Here is a 19,080-nt window from a genome sequence, read left to right on the forward strand (position 1 = left end):
CCAAAAATAGAATGCAATCAAGCTTTTCTAGCTAATGGTTGCAATTAATTTCCTCCCCTCTGACACGTCTTGACTGAAATGTGGATTTATTTCATGAAGAAATAGACCATTCAGGGTGAAATTATTGCTGATTTTTTTCCTTCTGGATACACACACACACAGAGAGAGACACAGATATACACAAAATCATTTTGGTATTCCTTGGCTTAGGAGCATCTTTAACAACTGTTACGGCAATGCTGAAAAATGGGATTTATGACTGGTTCTCATGTTTATGACCGATACAGCATCCCTACAGTCATGGGATCCATATACTTATGATGTTTTTGGCTTCCCAGCTTCTGACAAAGTCAATGGAGGTAGCTGGATTCACTTAATGACTCCTGCGAGTCATTTGACCACAACAATTGCGGCAAAATAAAATTTTTTTAAAAAAAGTGGTGAAATCAAGAGTGACTCACTTAAGGAGCAGTTAGCACTGCATTCTAACCAGAGCCGCAGTGGCGCAGTGGTTAGAGTGCGGTACTGCAGGCTACTTCTGCTGCCTGCCGGCTGCCTGCAATTTGGCAGTTCGAATCTCACCAGGCTCAAGGCTGACTCAGCCTTCCGTCCTTCCGAGGTGGGTAAAATGAGGACCCAGATTGTTGGGGGCAAGAGGCTGATTCTGTAAACTGCTTAGAGAGGGTTGGAAAGCACTGTGAAGTGGTATATAGGTCTAAGTGCTATTGCTATTGCTATTGCTATCTCTCCCTCATTCTCTCCCTCCCTCCCTCCCTTCCCTCCCCTCCTTCCTCTCCTCCTTCCTTCCTTCCTTCCTTCCTTCCCTCCCTCCCTCCCTCCCTCCCTCCCTCTTTCCTTTCTTTTCTTTTCCTTTCCTTTCCTTTCCTTATTCCCTTTCTCATTCTTCTTCCTGGTGGCACAGTGATCAGAATGCAGTATTGTAGAGCTCTTAAAGCACTGTGAAGTGGTATATAAGTCTAAGTGCTATTGCTATCCCTCCCGCCCTTCCTTCCTTCCTTCCTTCCTTGTGGTTAGAATGCAGTATTGCAGGCTAATTCTGCCCACTGCCAGGAGTTCGATCCTGACCAGCTCAAGGTCGACTCAACCTTCCATCCTTCTGAGGCCGGTAAAATGAGGACCCAGATTGTTGGGGGCAATAGGTTGACTGTAAATCGCTTAGAGTGGGCTGTAAATGCACTGTTAAGCGGTATATAAGTCTAAGTGCTATTGCTCTTTTGCTCTGTGATGAAAGGTCCCAATTGCATTTGTAAGTCAAGGACTATCTACAAACTCTTCTGTCCATTTAACCAGGCTTCCGTTGTGTGTTTGCTATTTTAAAGCTTCTTGACTTTTTTTAAAAAAAATTGCTTGTTTTTATCAGCACAAAATGATGTTTTGTTTTGTTTTTTGCCATGGAATTCTTGATGCTGTATTTGGCGCTTCAATCTCTTTTGACAGACCGCTTCGATCTCCGCGATACGTATTTTGAGGGAACTTCGGAAGAAGAGGCGCGTAAGAGGTCGAAGTAGCAGAACAGCCGCCACGTCTTGGCGACCGGGGTGAAGAAGGATGTGGTGTAACCAGCGTTGTGGCTTGCTGGCCGTGGCAATCGTCGGGGCAGTGCTGGCTATCCTTGGAGGAGTGATGATCCCGGTTGGAAATCACATGGTGGAGAAGACAATAAAAAGGGTAAGAGACATCCACCGTCCCTTCTATTTCTGCATGGTTTCCTCCCTTTCTTCTTCTCAGCGTTGAATTGAATTGAATTGAATGATGACATATGATTAGACGCAAAAGGAAATTGTCTCTGGTGCAGAAGCTCTCTGCGTACACGCAGGGCCACTGAATGATGATAATATCAAAGTAAGAAAGATAATAAGGATCAATAATTGTAACAATATTACAGCCATAAAAAGGTAAAGCTATGTGCTAGTCGTTCCTGACTCTAGGGGGCGGTGCTCATCTCCGTTTCAAAGCTGAAGAGCCAGCTCTGTCCGAAGACGTCTCCGTGGTCATGTGGCTGGCATGACTTAACGCCAAAGGCTCACGGAACGCGTGGTATCCTAAAGCCCAGAAAGAATGAGATAAAGGAGGGCCTTTGGAGGTGCCCTTAAACACTCCCAAAAATGTTGATTGGAAACATCTACTCAAGGAAGGATCAGAATCTCTTTTAAGCAACAGATGATGATGATGATGATGATGATGATGATGATGATGATGATGATGATTAGTTAATCTTTGGTGAGATTCACAGCCTTTGAGGCTGGTTAATAGCTCAGCAGCTCGAGTCCTAACCAAGGACCTAGGAACTGTTAAGGTATCGTCGGAGGATGTAAGCTGTTCCGAGTAAGGTGGTTTTTTGTAGAGTATTATTATTATTATTATTATTATTATTATTATTATTATTATTATTATTATTTAATCTTTAGTGAGATTCACAGCCTTTGAGGCTGGTTAATAGCTCAGCAGCTCGAGTCCTAACCAAGGACGTAGGAACTGTTAAGGTATCGTCGGAGGATGTAAGCTGTTCCGAGTAAGGTGGTTTTTTGTAGAGTATTATTATTATTATTATTATTATTATTATTATTATTATTATTATTATTATTTAATCTTTAGTGAGATTCACAGCCTTTGAGGCTGGTTAATAGCTCAGCAGCTCGAGTCCTAACCAAGGACCTAGGAACTGTTAAGGTATCGTCGGAGGATGTAAGCTGTTCCGAGTAAGGTGGTTTTTTGTAGAGTCAAAATGTTCAAGTCCGGCAAATTTAGAATTTCTAAATAGCGGGGTAGCCCTTTGGGTATTGCTCCAAGGGCTCCAATTACAATCGGGACAACACACGATTTCTTTTTCCACAGTCGCTCAACTTCAATTTGCAAGTCCCGGTACTTTGTGATTCATTCTTTCTTTCTTTCTTTCTTTCTTTCTTTCTTTCTTTCTTTCTTTCTTTCTTCCTTCCTTCCTTCCTTCCTTCCTTCCTTCCTTCCTTCCTTCCTTCCTTCCTTCCTTCCCCCGCCCTCCTCCTCCTCCTCCTCCTCCTCCTCCTCCTCCTCCTCCTCCTCCTCCTCCTCCTCCTTCTTCTTATTATTACTACTACTATTATTATTATTATTTTAGAATACAGCTGAGACTACTGCAGGATCTGCCCTGTTGTCTGGGCAAAATCCAGCACCGAATAACACAGTCGTTTCAGCCACTGACTATCTTTTCAGATCTAATGTTTTGTGTTTTGAGTTCTAACCCCGATACCAACCGGGAACTTCATCTAAAAGTTAATTAAACTGCTTCTGGTTTCGTTTCTTCTCCCTTCTGACTGATCGGAGTTAGACCACATGAACGCTGCGTTACCATGCAAGCATTTTTGCTTATGTGGCAAACCTTGTTGACATGTGCTTCTGATTCCACAAAAATATTTGTCACTACCACAATTTCCTCTTGTAGGACTTTGAAATCACCAAGCAGCTTTCTGAATTTCAAAAGAGCTGCCAGTGTCAGACTGGAACTTAAGGCTTCTCTGAACTTTTTTTTCTTGCAAAAACGGTTGAGAGGTAACGTGGTCTTATAATCAGATTCATTATTTAAACAGTAGCATTCACAGTCTGGTACAACCTCCGTCAACCAGCCAGTTGGGTTTCCTGAAATGTTGTCATTAAAGGGAAACGGAGAGAATCTCCGGAAATGCTTCCCTGTTTCCTGTTTTCTTTGGTCAGTTCGACTCTTGAGTGTTAACAATTTTGTAAACTCTTCAGATAATTTATGAGCTCCAAAGTCCCTTCCACAACTCTGTTAGATACAGATCAACAGAGTGGGAAGGGACCTTGTAGGTCATCTAGTCCAACCCACTGCTCAAGAAGACCCTACACCATTTTTGACAGATGGCAGTCCAGTCTCTTCTTGAAAGCTTCCAGTGATGAAGCTTCCACAACTTCTGAAGGCAACTTCTGTTCCATCAATTAATTGTTCTCACTGTCAGAAAATTCCTCCTTATTTCCAGTTGAATCTCTCCTTGGTCAGTTTCCATCCATTCTTCCTTATCTGGCCTTTGGGGGCCTTGGAAAATAGCTTGACCCCCTACTCTCTGAGGCAGCCCCTCAAATATTGGAAGACTGCTATCCTGTCTCCCCTGGTCCTTCTCTTCACTAGACTAGCCAGGCCCAGTTCCTGCAACCGTTCATTGTATGTTTTAGATTCCAGTCCCCTCATCATCTTCGTTGCTCTTCTCTGCACTCTTTCTAGAGTCTCAACATCTTTTTTTAATAGCGTGGTAACCAAAACTGGATGCTGTACTCTAGGTGTTATTCCTTGGTGTTATTCTGTTATTGTTTTGTAAGCCACCGAAAATAAAAGAGATATAAATCTGGCTTGTTTCGAACCACCCAAGATTTTGCGGCAGACAGTGGCACTCCCTTCCACCGTCATTTCACGCCGACTGCCTTTCTTTCGACCAGCCGTCTTGCAAATATGACAAGCGTCTTTATTTCCTCTTCTAGGAAATAAAAATTAACTAGGATATTGTATATTTGTATATTTGTATTTTAATTCTGGCTGTACACCGCCCTGAGTCCTTCGGGAGAATGGGCGGTATATAAATAAAATTATTATTATTATTATTATTATTATTATTATTATTATTATTATTATTATTATTTAATCTTTGGTGAGATTCACAGCCTTTGAGGCTGGTTAATAGCTCAGCAGCTCGAGTCCTAACCAAGGACCTAGGAACTGTTAAGGTATCGTCGGAGGATGTAAGCTGTTCCGAGTAAGGTGGTTTTTTGTAGAGTCAAAATGTTCAAGTCCGGCAAAATTAGAATTCCTAAATAGCGGGGTAGCCCTTTGGGTATTTCTCCGAGGGCTCCAATTACAATCTGGACAACACACAATTTCTTTTTCCACAGTCGCTCAACTTCAATTTGCAAGTCCCGGTACTTTGTGATTTTTTCTTGCTGCTTATCTTCAATCCGTGCATCACCAGGTATTGCAATGTCAATGAACCATACTTTTTTCTTTTTCAACTATTGTTATGTCAGGTGTGTTGTGGACCAAGTGCCTGTCAGTCTGTTATTATTATTATTAATTATTATTACTATTAATAATAATAATAATAATAATTATTATTATTGTCTCCTTCAAGCCAGAAAGGTCAACGACGTTTCTCAGGACAGTCTTTGCGAATGTAATTTAAAATTGCACGTCAAAGTTGTGCATCCAGTATAACAACCTCTCGGGGAAAAAAGAAAAATCCATCTTGCCAAAACCACACCGCATTCATTTATGGTTCACCAGACGTAGCTTGGCTTCTGTTCTCTCATTTAGCAATTACCCCAGTTCTCCTTTTGAAGAAAACGCTTAAGGGATCATTAAGACATGATAGCTGACTCTGCACATTTTTCTCCAGCTCCATGTGGTTCCTTCGCTTGTAAACTCCGGCCGGTGAGAATTACAATCCCTTGCTTCAACTTTTCCAATTTTATTTTATTTTTTTTTAATTTAATTTTTATTTATTTTTATATGCCGCCCTTCTCCGGAAACTCAGGGCGGCTTACAATGCGTTAAGCAATAGCCTTCATACTTTTGTATATTTTATACAAAGTCAGCTTATTGCCCCCCACAAACCGGGTCCTCATTTTACCCACCTTAGAAAGGATGGAAGGCTGAGTCGACTTTGAGCCTGGTGAGAATTGAACTCGCAGTAATTGCAGGCAGCTGGAATGTTAAATGCTGCCTTAGTAGGAGGCATTAGCCTCCTACGCCACTCAGGCTCCTTCAATCTCGGAGGCACAGCCCAAGTTTGGAAGAAACCAATGAACCAATGTAACAATTTCCTTCCTTTAACAGTAAGGAAAAATTGGGGGAAAAAAACGACCCTGTTAAAACTGTTTTAAACTGTTTTTTTAAAAAATAACATTTGTCCTTGGCTAAAGAGGAAATGTGCAAACAGTAAGAGCTTTTCGGTTAGGTTAAAAAAAAAAAAAAGTCAACAGTTGACGTAGCCTTGGCATGCTTTCATATCTGTTGTAAAATAGAAATATACAAGAAGCCCTCGCCGCAGGCTCCAGGTTAAGGAAATGCCTGCGTGGCATGAAATCATGGTGAATTCTTAAGTTTGACTTCTGCTAGGATTCCTCTTAGTGCAATTGTCTGTGCGTATTGTTTCTGCCTGCCGACATCCGACAATCAATTTGTTGCAGGGTGTGCTATCTTACTAGGTGGCTCAGTGGCTAAGAGACACTGAGCTTGTCGATCAGAAAGATCGGTGGTTCGAATCCCTAGGGCAGGTCTCCTGAGTGAGCAGGGGGGGCTGGACTAGATGACCTCCAAGGTCCCTTTTCCAACTCTGTTACTGTTAAAACTGTTAGAACATAACGCAGAAAGGAACTCAATACAGAATAATAGAGTTGGAAGGGACCTTGGAGGTCTTCTAGTCCACCTCTCTGCTCGAGCAGGAGATATTATACCAGTCATGGCTAACTTTTTTGCCATTGCATGCCAAAAGCGGGGGGAATGTGGGGGGGGGGTCGCGTTCATGCGTGCCCACACCCATAATTCTATGCACCCTGCCCCCCGCGCATGCAACCTCTTGCGCTATTCCAATTTTGGCACACGATGGGACAGTGGGCCCAGTAGGTCCGTTTTTCGCTCTCCCCAGACTCTAGGAGCCTGGGGAGGGCAAAAACAGCCTTCCTCACCCCCACGGTCCCACTGGAAGTTGGCAAACGGGCCATTTCTGGCTTCCGGAGAGCCTCCGGCGGGGGAAGGCTGTTTTCGCCCTCCCCAGGCTACTAGAAAGTTCTGGAGCCTGAGGAGGGGGAAAAATAAGCCTTCCCCCCCAGGGGTGAAATGTAAAATTTGTTACTACTGGTTCTGTGGGCATGGCTTCGTGGAGGGGTGTGTGTGTGTTATGTGACTGGGTGGCCGTGGCCAACTTTTTTTTTTTTTTTAACTTTTCAAAGCATTTTTCCTAATGCTTTGAAAAGCCTCTGCCGATCAGGCAACTCAGCTGGGATCGATAGAGACTTTTCAAAGCATTTTTTTTACCACCTCTTCGGCCAAGAGGTTGCAGAAAAAAATGCTTTGAAAAGCCTCTGACGATCCCAGCTGAGCCGCACGATCATCAGAGGCTTTTTTTTTTTTAACTTTTAAAAGCATTTTTTCATCGGAAGAGGTTGTAGAAAAAATGCTTTTAAAAGTTAAAAAAAAAAAGCCTCTGATGATCGTGCAGCTCAGCTGGGCATTGTGTGTGTGGGGGGGGCACAGGGATTTTTGCTACCGGTTCTCCGAACCACCCGCCTCCATCGCTACCGGATCGGACGATCCGGTCCGAACCAGGAGCATTTCACCCCTGCTTCCTCCCCACCAAGGCCCTCCGGAGGCCAGAAACAGCCTGTTTCCTGACTTCCAGTGGGCCCAGAAGGCCCAAAAATCAGCTGGCTGGCACACACCAGAGCTGAGCTCGTGTGCCCACCGTTATGGCTCTGTGTGTGCCACCTGTGCCACGCGTGCCATAGGTTCGCCATCACGGCCTTATACCATTTCAGATAAATGCCTGTGCAATCTCTTCTTTTAAAAAAAACCTCCAGTGTTGGAGCATCCACAACTTCTGGTGGCAAGCCGTTCCACGGGTTAATTGTCCTCGCCGTTAGGAAATTTCTCCTTAGTTCTAGGTTGCTTCTCTCCTTGTTTAGTTTCCATCTGTTCTTTCTTGTCCTGCTTTTGGAAAATAATTGGAGCCCCACGTCTTCTTAGGAGCCCCTCAAACATTGGAACCCTGCTACCATGTCTTTCCTAGTCCTTCTTTTCATGCTGAAAATTGTCTTTGATTTTTTAAAAAGGAGTCTTGGTAGTACAGTGGTTTAATGCACCCTGTTATTAACACCAGCTGTCTGCAATTACTGCAGGTTCGAATCTTACCAGGCTCAAGGTTGACTCAGCCTTCCATCCTTTCTAAGGTAGGTGAAATGAGGACCCAGTTTGTGGGGGCAATAAGCTGACTTTGTATAAATATACAAAAGTATGAAGGCTATTGCTTAACGCATTGTAAGCCGCCCTGAGTCTCCGGAGAAGGGCGGCATATAAGTCAAATTAAAAAAAAAAAAAAAAGGCTAGAAATTTGGCCAAGGGAAGGACGGAAGTTGTTTCTACTAGACCGACTGGGTCTCCGTATCTTTTCACGCTGATTTCCAATCTCTGGATTCATCGGAGAGTTATTCCATCCACATTTACCTACGCGATCTCTCCAAGTCTATTGCACTACAACATTAATTACCTTCAAGCACTGTTGTACAGAACAACTTGCCCTCTGGAACAGGTGCTTGATTATGTAGGCGAATGAAAAGACTAAACAAGTCCAGACGAAGTGAGTCAACGATTGTAGCGCTGCAAAAAAATAAAATGAAATTTGCATAACTTCCAGGTAAACAAATCTCAGCCGGTTTCATGTCCTAGAGGAAAGCAGAAGTGCCTACAGTACTTGGATCATCAGAAGAGAGGTGATGGCCCCTTGGTCACCCTTTCACCTTTGACTTGAAAAAGCTCAGCAGGGCTGGGCCTGATTATCATCGAGAAGAGGAGCAATAGGCCCGGGATGGCGAACCTATGGCATGCGTGCCACAGGTGGCACGCGGAGCCATATTAGTGGGCATGCCAGCTCAGCTCTGGGGTGCATGCGGGCGCCGGCCAGCTGATTTTCGGGCCTTCTGGGCCCACCAGAAGTAGGGAAACAGGCTGTTTCCTGCCTCTGGAGGGCCTGTGGGGGGTGGGGAAGGCCCGTTTTTCTTTCTTACCTAGCTCCAGATCCTCTCTATTTATCTGGGAAGGGCGAAAACAGCCTTTCCCACTCCCTTGGAGGCCATACGGAGGCTGAAAGGGCCCATTTCCCCACTCCTGGTGGGACAGGAAGTAACGTTTTTTCCTGTCCTCAGCCTCCAGAGACTCCTAGAGAGGCTCCTACAGACTCCTAGAGAGGCTCCTACAGACTCCTAGAGAGGCTCCTACAGACTTCTAGAGAGGTTCTGGAGGCTGGGGACAGCAAAAAATGTCACTTCCTGTCCCAGCGAGAGTTGGGAAATGGGCCCTTTCAGCCTCCGTAGGGCCTCCAAGGGAGTGGGAAAGGCTGTTTTCTCCCTTCCCAGATACACAGAGAGGATCTGGAACCAGGTAAGAAAGAAAAACGGGCCTACCAGGCCATCATGTGCCAGGAGTGGGGGGGAGGGGCTTGCGCAGGCATGCGCGTGGGCACGTGCGTGCACGACCCTCCCCCACCCCCCCTCTCCTGGCACGCAATGGCAAAAAGGTTAGCCATCACTGCAATAGACAATTCCAAAAAATGGTAACTTTGATTGGGCTGCAGCATCCTGGGGGGGAAAAAAAGAAAAGAAAGGCAATGACAAATCATTGGCTGAGGGTAGAATAGCAGAGTTGGAAGGGATCTTGGAGATCTTCTAGTCCAGAGGTCTGCAACCTTAAATACTCAAAGAGCCATTTGGACTCGTTTCCCACAGAAAAGAAAACACCGGGAGCCACAAAAGCTGGGTAGGCGTGGCCAACTTGATGTCACTCACTTCCACCAGTCACATGACTCCCCCCCTAGCCACGCCTACCAAGCCGGTCATTAGGGCAGAGAGCCAGTTGTTAAAAAACACCGGGAACCACAAAATCCTTTTGACATATTTCTCTCCCCACCCTCTCTCCCTCCCTCCCCGCTCTCTCTCTGTATCTCTCTATGTCTCTCTCTCTTCCTCTCTCTGTATCTCTCTATGTCTCTCTCCCCCTCTCTCTGTATCTCTCTATGTCTCTCTCCCCCTCTCTCTGTATCTCTCTATGTCTCTCTTCCCCTCTCTCTGTATCTCTCTGTCTCTCTCCCCCTCTCTCTGTATCTCTCTATGTCTCTCTCCCCCTCTCTCTGTATCTCTCTATGTCTCTCTCTCCCTCTCTCTGTATCTCTCTGTCTCTCTCCCCCTCTCTCTGTATCTCTCTATGTCTCTCTCCCCCTCTCTCTGTATCTCTCTATGTCTCTCTCTCCCTCTCTCTGTATCTCTCTATGTCTCTCTCCCCCTCTCTCTGTATCTCTCTATGTCTCTCTCCCCCTCTCTCTGTATCTCTCTATGTCTCTCTCTCCCTCTCTCTGTATCTCTCTATGTCTCTCTCCCCCTCTCTCTGTATCTCTCTATGTCTCTCTCTCTTCCTCTCTCTGTATCTCTCTGTCTCTCTCCCCCTCTCTCTGTATCTCTCTATGTCTCTCTCTCCCTCTCTCTGTATCTCTCTATGTCTCTCTCCCCCTCTCTCTGTATCTCTCTATGTCTCTCTCTCCCTCTCTCTGTATCTCTCTATGTCTCTCTCCCCCTCTCTCTGTATCTCTCTATGTCTCTCTCTCCCTCTCTCTGTATCTCTCTGTCTCTCTCCCCCTCTCTCTGTATCTCTCTATGTCTCTCTCCCCCTCTCTCTGTATCTCTCTATGTCTCTCTCTCTTCCTCTCTCTGTATCTCTATGTCTCTCTCTCCCTCTCTCTGTATCTCTCTATGTCTCTCTCTCTCCCCCTCTCTCTGTATCTCTCTATGTCTCTCTCACCCTCTCTCTGTATCTCTCTATGTCTCTCTCACCCTCTCTCTGTATCTCTCTATGTCTCTCTCACCCTCTCTCTGTATCTCTCTATGTCTCTCTCACCCTCTCTCTGTATCTCTCTATGTCTCTCTCACCCTCTCTCTGTATCTCTCTATGTCTCTCTCTCCCTCTCTCTGTATCTCTCTGTCTCTCTCCCCCTCTCTCTGTATCTCTCTATGTCTCTCTCCCCCTCTCTCTGTATCTCTCTATGTCTCTCTCTCTTCCTCTCTCTGTATCTCTATGTCTCTCTCTCCCTCTCTCTGTATCTCTCTATGTCTCTCTCTCTCCCCCTCTCTCTGTATCTCTCTATGTCTCTCTCCCCCTCTCTCTGTATCTCTCTATGTCTCTCTTCCCCTCTCTCTGTATTTCTCTATGTCTCTCTCCCCCTCTCTCTGTATCTCTCTATGTCTCTCTCTCTTCCTCTCTCTGTATCTCTATGTCTCTCTTTCCCTCTCTCTGTATCTCTCTATGTCTCTCTCTCCCTCTCTCTGTATCTCTCTGTCTCTGCCCTGGCTGCTTCTCCATCCTCTGCCGTCGCCCTTACCTTCTCAGGCCAGGCGAGGAGTGACTGAGAAGGGAGGGCCAGCCAGTGGTGGGTTCACCCAACAGGGGGCCACAGCAGAGGGCCCAAAGAGCTGCATGCGGCTTCAGAGCCGCAGGTTGCTGACTCCTCTTCTAGTCCAACTTCCTTCTCAAGCAGGAGACCCTACGCCGTTTCAGACAAATGGTTGTCCAGTCTCTTCTTCAAAACCTCCAGTGACCTCCAGCACCCACAACTTCGGGAGGCAACTTCTGTTCCACTGAGTCGTTGTTGTCACTGTCATGAAATTTCTTCTCAATTTCTTCTTCATTCTTATTTTGTCTTCAATAAGTGTCTATGGAGATTCACAGTCATCCAAATCATGGTTGTCCCAAAGGTGCTTTTTTTTTTTCAAGAGGCAACTGGATTTTCTGGTTTTTCTTTGAAGATGTTTTGCTTTCCACCCAAGAAAGCTTCTTCAGCTCTGACTGGATGGTGGGGAATGGAAGGATCGACACTCCTTGCAGCAGGGTGGATTTGATTTAAATCGAGCTGATTTAAATCACAATTTAAATTGTGATTTAAATCACTAGTAAAAAGGCTTGATTTAAATCAACTCGATTTAAACCATGATTTTTAAAGAGCCACTGTCATCTCTGCTACTCCTTTGACCCACCGTTGACTCACCGGTAGTCCCAGTGTTGCAGAATATACAGCCTCCTGCTACATAACTAAGCTCCATTTCATGCTGAATAAACTAAATTATTTCTGTATCTTAAATAGAAAACGATCTTACGATAGATTTTTACCCCAAAAGTTTTTTATTAAAATAAATTCGATAAAAATAAAAAAAAATCCGATTTAAATCAAAAAAATCCGATTTAAATTAAAAAAATCTGATTTTTTTGATTTTTTTAAAAAAATCATTGATTTTTATCCACCCTGCCTTGCAGACAGCTGGTCATTTGCATCCTTTTAGCAGGTCCTTAAGGTTACCTGGGGGTTTATCTGTGTCATCAGGGTCACCTGAGTGACACCCGCTAAAAGAATACAAAAGACCAGCTGTCTGCAAGGAGTATCAATCCTTCCATTCCCCACCATCCAGTCAGAGCTGAAGAAGCTTCTTGGATGAGAAGCGAAACGTCTTCAAAAGAAAAACCAGAAAGTCTAAGTTGCTTCTTGAAAAAAAGCACCTTTGGATCTCTTCAATAAGCTCCCATCCCTGTTACTTCTTGGGCTGCCCTCGGGTGATTTGGAGAATAGGTTGACCCCCCCCCCTCCTCTTCTCTGTGAGAGCCCCTCAAATATTGGAACACTGCCATCAGGTCACTTCCTTATCTGTCAATCGATATAATATATTTTATCATACGATTAGTCACTTCCTTATATTGCTTCCAGAAGATTTCAGAAGTGGTGTCCATACAGGCATTTTTGTTGTTGTTGTTAGTCGTGAAGTTGTGTCCGACCCATCGCGACCCCATGGACCACGTTCCTCCAGGCCTTCCTGTCCTCTACCATCTCCTGGAGTCCATTTAAGCTCACGCCGACTGCTTCAGTGACTCCATCCGGCCACCTCGTTCTCTGCCGTCCCCTTCTTCTTTTGCCCTCCATCGTTCCCAACATGAGGCTCTTCTCCAGGGAGTCCTTCCTTCTCATTAGGTGGCCAAAGGATTTGAGTTTCCTCTTCAGGATCTGGCCTTCTAAAGAGCAGTCAGGGTTGATCTCCTCTAGGACTGACCGGTTGGATCTCCTTGCAGTCCAAGGGATTCTTCTCCAGTACCAGAGTTCAAAGGCCTCAATTCTTGCATTAACCAAGTTCAACTCAGAAGGTGCCTTTATTTTTAATATAAGTGGATGGACGGCAAGACCAGACAGATAGACACAAAGAGACAGGCCCACCAGTTGCCAGAAGGAAGCCCACAGTAGGACCTGGGGCCAACAGGAGGAGGAGGAGGAGGAAGAGGAGGAGGAGGAGGAGGAGGAGGAGAGGAAGAGGAGGAGGAGGAGGAGGAGGAGGAGGAGAAGGAGGAGAAGGAGGAGAAGGAGGAGGACGACGACAACAACAACAACAACAATGCCTCTGCAGGAATGGAGCTACTGCAGAACAAGATCTTCCATAATCCTTTATCTAATCCTCTTTTAAAGCCGTACTTCATTCTGCAGGACTCTCTATTCATGTATCTCTGTACTGCTCTGTCTTTGCTTTTCCCTCCTCCTCCCAGGCTGGAAACTTCCATCTATAGTAATGCCTTCTCCTAAGAGAGTCATTTCGAGCCCTTTGGATCGTCTTATCTACCCTTTGCGTAGTATTATTCAGTTGTGGTTGCAGATCATCAGATCCGTCTTGCTGATAGGCTCTGACTTATTCTATTTGTTCAGCTTTTAGGCTTTTTCCGAAGGATTAGCATGGAATTTTCTTTCATTCTTTCATCTCCCGCCATATTGCTGTAATGGGTGTAATTTTATATCACCTTTGCCCCACAAACCTTTTTCTTTCTTTCTTTTTCTTTCTTTCTTTCTTTCTCTCTCCCCTCTCATTTTCCTTCCTTCCTTTCCTCCTTCTCCTCCTCCTTCTTCCTCCTCCTCCCTTTCTTTCTTTCTTTCTTTCTTTCCTTCCTTCTCCTCCTCCTTCTTTCTTTCTTTCTTCCTTCCTTCCTTCCTTCTCCTCCTTTCTTTCTTTCTTTCTTTCTTTCTTTCTTTCTTTCTTTCTCTCTCTCTCTCCCCTCTCATTTTCCTTCCTTCCTTCCCTCCTTCTCCTCCTCCTTCTTCCTCCTCCTCGCTTTCTTTCTTTCTTTCTTTCTTTTTCTTTCTTTCCTTCCTTCCTTCCTTCTCCTCCTCCTTCTTTCTTTCTTTCTTCCTTCCTTCCTTCTCCTCCTCCTTTCTTTCTTTCTTTCTTTCTTTCTTTCTCTCTCTCTCTCCCCTCTCATTTTCCTTCCTTCCTTCCTTCCCTCCTTCTCCTCCTCCTTCTTCCTCCTCCTCGCTTTCTTTCTTTCTTTCTTTCTTTCTTTCTTTCCTTCCTTCCTTCCTTTGTTCCTTCCCCTCCTCCTTCTTTCTTCCTTCCTTCCTTCCTTCCTTCTCCTCTTCCTTCCTTCCTTCCTTCCTTCCTTCCTTCCTTCCTTCCTTCCTTCCTTCCTTTCTTTCTTTCTTTCTTTCTTTCTTTCTTTCTCTCTCTCCCCTCTCATTTTCCTTCCTTCCTTCCTTTCCTCCTTCTCCTCCTCCTCCCTCCTCCTCCTCCCTCCCTTTCTTTCTTTCTTTCCTTCCTTCCTTCTTTCTCTCTGTCCCCTCTCATTTTCCTTCCTTTCTTTCCTCCTGTTCCTCCTCCTTCTTCTTCCTCCTCCTCCCTCCCTCCCTTCTTTCCTTCCTTCTTTGCTTCCTACCCTCCTTCCTTCCCTCCTCCTCCTCCTCCTCCTTCCTTCCTTCCTTCCTTCCTTCCTTCCTTCCTTCCTTCCTTCCTTTCTTTCTTTCTTTCTTTCCTTCTTTCTCTGTCTCCCCTCTCATTTTCCTTCCTTCCTTCCTTTCCTCCTCCTCCTCCTCCTCCTCCTCCTCCTCCTCCTCCTCCTCCTCCTCCTCCTCCTCCTCCTCCTCCTCCTCCTCCTCCTCCTTTTAATCCAATACAGAACAGAACATAATAGCTGAGTTGGAAGGGACCTTGGAGCAGGGGTGAAATCTATTTACCTTCCCTACCAGTACAGAAGTGCACACATTGCTTTGCGCAGAGGGTTAAAACCAGGAAGTAATGACGTCCGGGTGGGTGGGCGGAGCCTCACTCTGCCGCCGCTACCAGTTCACTGAACCATGCACTGCCGGTGCTACCAGTTTGTGTGAGCCAGACAGAACCGGTAGGATTTCACCACTGCCTTGGAGATCTTCGAGTCCAATCCCCAGCTCAGGCAGGAAACCTTATACCATTTCAGACAAATGGCTGTCCAGTCTCTTCTTAAAAACCTCCAGTGATGGATCACCCACAACTTCTGGTGGCAAGCTGGCTAATTGTCCTTACTGTTAGGAAGTTTCTCCTTAATTCCAGGTTGCTTCTCTCCTTGATGTGTTTCCATCCATTGCTTCTTGTCCTGCCTTCAGATGCTTTTGTTGTGGCTCCGTTACCGGAGCCTGTGTCATCGGCAGGAGAGGACTCCGAGAGTGAAGGAGAGGAGTTGGCAAGGCCTCCCTCTCCAGGACCCTCCTCTCTGGCAATGCCTTCGGTGTCTGCCGAAGGGCAAGAGATGGGGCTGGGGCCAAGCACGTCCATGCAGCCACAGGTGGACAGCGATGAGGGTAATGAGTCTTGGCTGGATTCCAGAAGATGGTGGAGAACAGGAAGGCCTGGAGGAACGTTATCCATGGGATCACGATGTGTCGGACCTTAGCTATGAAAGACAGCTTTTGACTTTGGGTCAATCACCAGGAGACAGGGAGTTCTAGTCCCACCTTAACTATGAAAGACAGCTTTTGACTTTGGGCCAATCACCAGGAGACAGGGAGTTGTAGTCCCACCTTAGCTATGAAAGACAGCTTTTGACTTTGGGTTAATCACCAGGAGACAGGGAGTTCTAGTCCCGTCTTAAGCATGAAAACCAGCTTGGATGACTTTGGGTCAATCACCAGGAGACAGGGAGTTCTAGTCGCACCTTAGCTATGAAAGACAGCTTTTGACTTTGGGCCAATCACCAGGAGACGGTGAGTTCTAGTCCCATCTTAAGCATGAAAACCAGCTTGGATGACTTTGGGCCAACCACTCTCAGCCCAACCCTTCCCACAGCTTTATTGTTGGGAGGAAAAACAGGAGAAGGAAGGTGTGTTGGATACGTTCACCGCCTTGAGTTACTTGTAAAAATAACATAGGTTGGATAGAAATAAAATAAACAAATAAACAATGCTCAAAACATACAGACCGTCTTCCCTGCCCTCCCTCCTCCTTCCCTCCCTCCCTCCTTCCCTCCCTTCCTTTCCTTGGAATTTGGAATCATTCCTGACTTCATGCCTATAGCCTCCAGATCTGAACCCAAGTCACTTATGCTATAAAATTGCATAATTTGCCAATTCAGCCTTCAGTGATGGGGAAGACTCCCCTTTTCAGTTCCTGATTTTGAAGGCCATGCAGGATATGATCTGGACAGCAAGCACCAATGTGTCTCCTGGCTTCTCAGTTCCCTAGGAAATGGTGGGGACCGACACCCTTCCCCTTGCTTGCCAACATCTGGGCTTCTCAGAAAACATCTATTCAATTTGAAGGAGTGATTCATCTGAGCTTTGGAAGCCACGCAGGGATAGGACTTGTGATTATCAAAGCATCATGGATTGTATGACTGTGACCTTGTTCCTGGGATCCTTATGATTTATATTGACTGTTTCCTAATATGATTGGATTGCTTATTTGTTCCTGATGACTATCATTAAGTGTTGTACCTTATGATTCTTGACGAATGTATCTTTTCTTTTATGTACACCGAGAGGGTATGCACCAAGACAAATTCCTTGTGTGTCCAATCACACTTGGCCAATAAAGAATTCTATTCTATTCTATTCTATTCTATTCTATTCTATTCTATTCTATTCTATTCTATTCTATTCTATTCTATTCTACTCTACTCTACTCTACTCTACTCTACTCTACTCTATTCTATTCTATTCTATTCTATTCTACTCTATTTTTTCTATTCTATTCTACTCTACTCTACTCTACTCTATTCTATTCTACTCTACTCTACTCTATTTATTCTATTCTACTCTACTCTACTCTACTCTACTCTATTCTACTCTACTCTACTCTACTCTACTCTACTCTATTTATTCTACTCTACTCTACTCTACTCTACTCTACTCTATTCTATTCTATTCTATTCTACTCTTATTTTTTCTATTCTATTCTACTCTACTCTACTCTACTCTACTCTATTCTATTCTACTCTACTCTACTCTACTCTACTCTATTTATTCTACTCTACTCTACTCTACTCTACTCTACTCTACTCTACTCTACTCTACTCTATTCTATTCTATTCTATCTTCTCCTTACTTTTGCAGCTAAGTCTCAAAAGGAGAATAGCCCTTCCTTCCTTCCTTCCTTCCTTCCTTCCTTCCTTCCTTCCTTCCTTCCTTCCTTCCTCTCCTCTCCTCTCCTCTCCTCTCCTCTCCTCTCCTCTCCTCTCCTTTCTCCTCCCTCCCTTCCTCCATTCCTTTTTCCCTCCCTCTCTCTTTCGCTCCTTCTCCTCGGTCTCCCTGGTTTAGAAAGATGGCCCTGTCGCATTGTACAGACAGAAATGTAAGGTACACCCAGAGTGCAGGAACAACAACCAAATTATTGGGCCCAAATCAAACAAAAGGTTTTTGAGAAAGAAAATAACTTAAAATTTGAAACGCAAACCGAGATCACATCCATGCACAAAATGCAATACTAGGAACACATTAAAGGAACAAGGAACCAAAGTTGTTTTTTTTTTAAAAAAAAAAACCTTCAAAAACATCACCCTTGGTCATATGTTAAGGGAACGGGAGGTTAAAGGCCACTCAGGTTTTCTTTGCCTCCTCCTCCCTCCTCCTAAACCCCACTCCCTTCTAGCCTTGATGATATCACCTACTATGGTAATGAAATGTCTGCAACAAAACAACCCAGTTAATTACTTTAATTAATTACTTTAATTAATTAATTACTATTAATCTTCTCATCGTTCCCACCACCCATCTCCTCCCACTTATGACTGTATGACTGTAACCTTGTTGCTGGTATCCTTACAATTTATATTGACTGTTTCCTCGTATGATTTGATTGCTTATTTGTACCCTATGACTATCATTAAGTGTTGTACCTTATGATTCTTGATGAACGTATCTTTTCTTTTATGTACACTGACAGCATATGCACCAAGACGAATTCCTTGTGTGTCCAATCACACTTGGCCAATAAAGAATTCTATTCTATTCTATTCTATTCTATTCTATTCTATTCTATTCTATTCTATTCTATTCTATTCTATTCTATTCCTTTCCATTCCAATCTACTCCACTCCACTCCACTCCATATTTTCAATTCAATTCAATTCTATTCTATTCTATTCTATTCTATTCTATTCTATTCTATTCTATTCTATTCTATTCTATTCTATTCTATTCTATTCTATTCTATTCTATTTCTTTCCATTCCTTTCCATTCCAATCTACTCCACTCCACTCAACTCCATATTTTCAATTCAATTCAATTCAATTCAATTCTATTCTATTCTATTCTATTCTATTCTATTCTATTCTATTCTATTCTATTCTATTCTATTCTATTCCTTTCCATTCCTTTCCATTCCAATCTACTCCACTCCACTCCATATTTTCAATTCTATTCTATTCTATTCTATTCTATTCTATTCTATTCTAGTCTAGTCTAGTCTAGTCTATTCTATTCTATTCTATTCTATTCTATTCTATTCTATTCTATTCTATTCTATTCTATTCTATTCTATTCTATCCTATCCTATCCAGTTCAGTTCAGAGCACCAAGGACCCCACAGTCTCATCTCCTTCTCCTTCTCCTCCTCCTCCTCCCTCCTCCTCCCTCACCAACATTGCTACCAGAAGATAGCTAGTTGAGCTGACTTCTTTTCTTGCCCATCGGTAGGGTTGTATTCATTCTCATAAAGAAAAACTGAGCCTTCTTTGTATCTTTCATGGTCCCGTCCCCAACACAGTTAGAAATAAACCCAGTTAATTCATTCTGCAGGCCAGGGCCTTTCCCTCCCTCCCTCAGCCACCTGTCCAGCGCCTCTTACACCTGGCAAAAATGTGATGACAATTCAGAAATCCACCCTAGCAAACACCACATTCTCTGTGAATCTCTAAAAGGTCGGTTACAGACAGCCAGGTCACTGTGACATTGAGAATTCAATCAAATATTTGTACAAGCTTTTTTTTCCCTTTTTTTAGATTGTTTCCCAGTACTCTAGATAGCTGCCACTGCTAATCTGGAACTTTGTGA

General features: G+C 44.3%; 1 protein-coding gene across 2 annotated transcripts in view; it reads left to right on the plus strand.

The window, feature by feature from the left end:
- The window catches only part of LOC117677566 (platelet glycoprotein 4-like), a 68,062-nt gene that overhangs the window by 18,543 nt on the left and 30,439 nt on the right, over nucleotides 1-19,080 (plus strand). For both annotated transcript variants that reach the window (XM_087873408.1, XM_087873407.1), the window contains exon 2: nucleotides 1,459-1,689. In XM_087873408.1, the coding sequence (XP_087729534.1) occupies nucleotides 1,570-1,689 (120 nt within the window). In that variant the 5' untranslated portion in view covers nucleotides 1,459-1,569. The remainder of the gene's footprint in view (nucleotides 1-1,458; nucleotides 1,690-19,080) is intronic.

The sequence above is a fragment of the Pantherophis guttatus genome, chromosome 7, assembly GCF_059756535.1.
Source record: "Pantherophis guttatus breed Tessera chromosome 7, ASM5975653v1, whole genome shotgun sequence".
NCBI lineage: Eukaryota > Metazoa > Chordata > Lepidosauria > Squamata > Colubridae > Pantherophis > Pantherophis guttatus.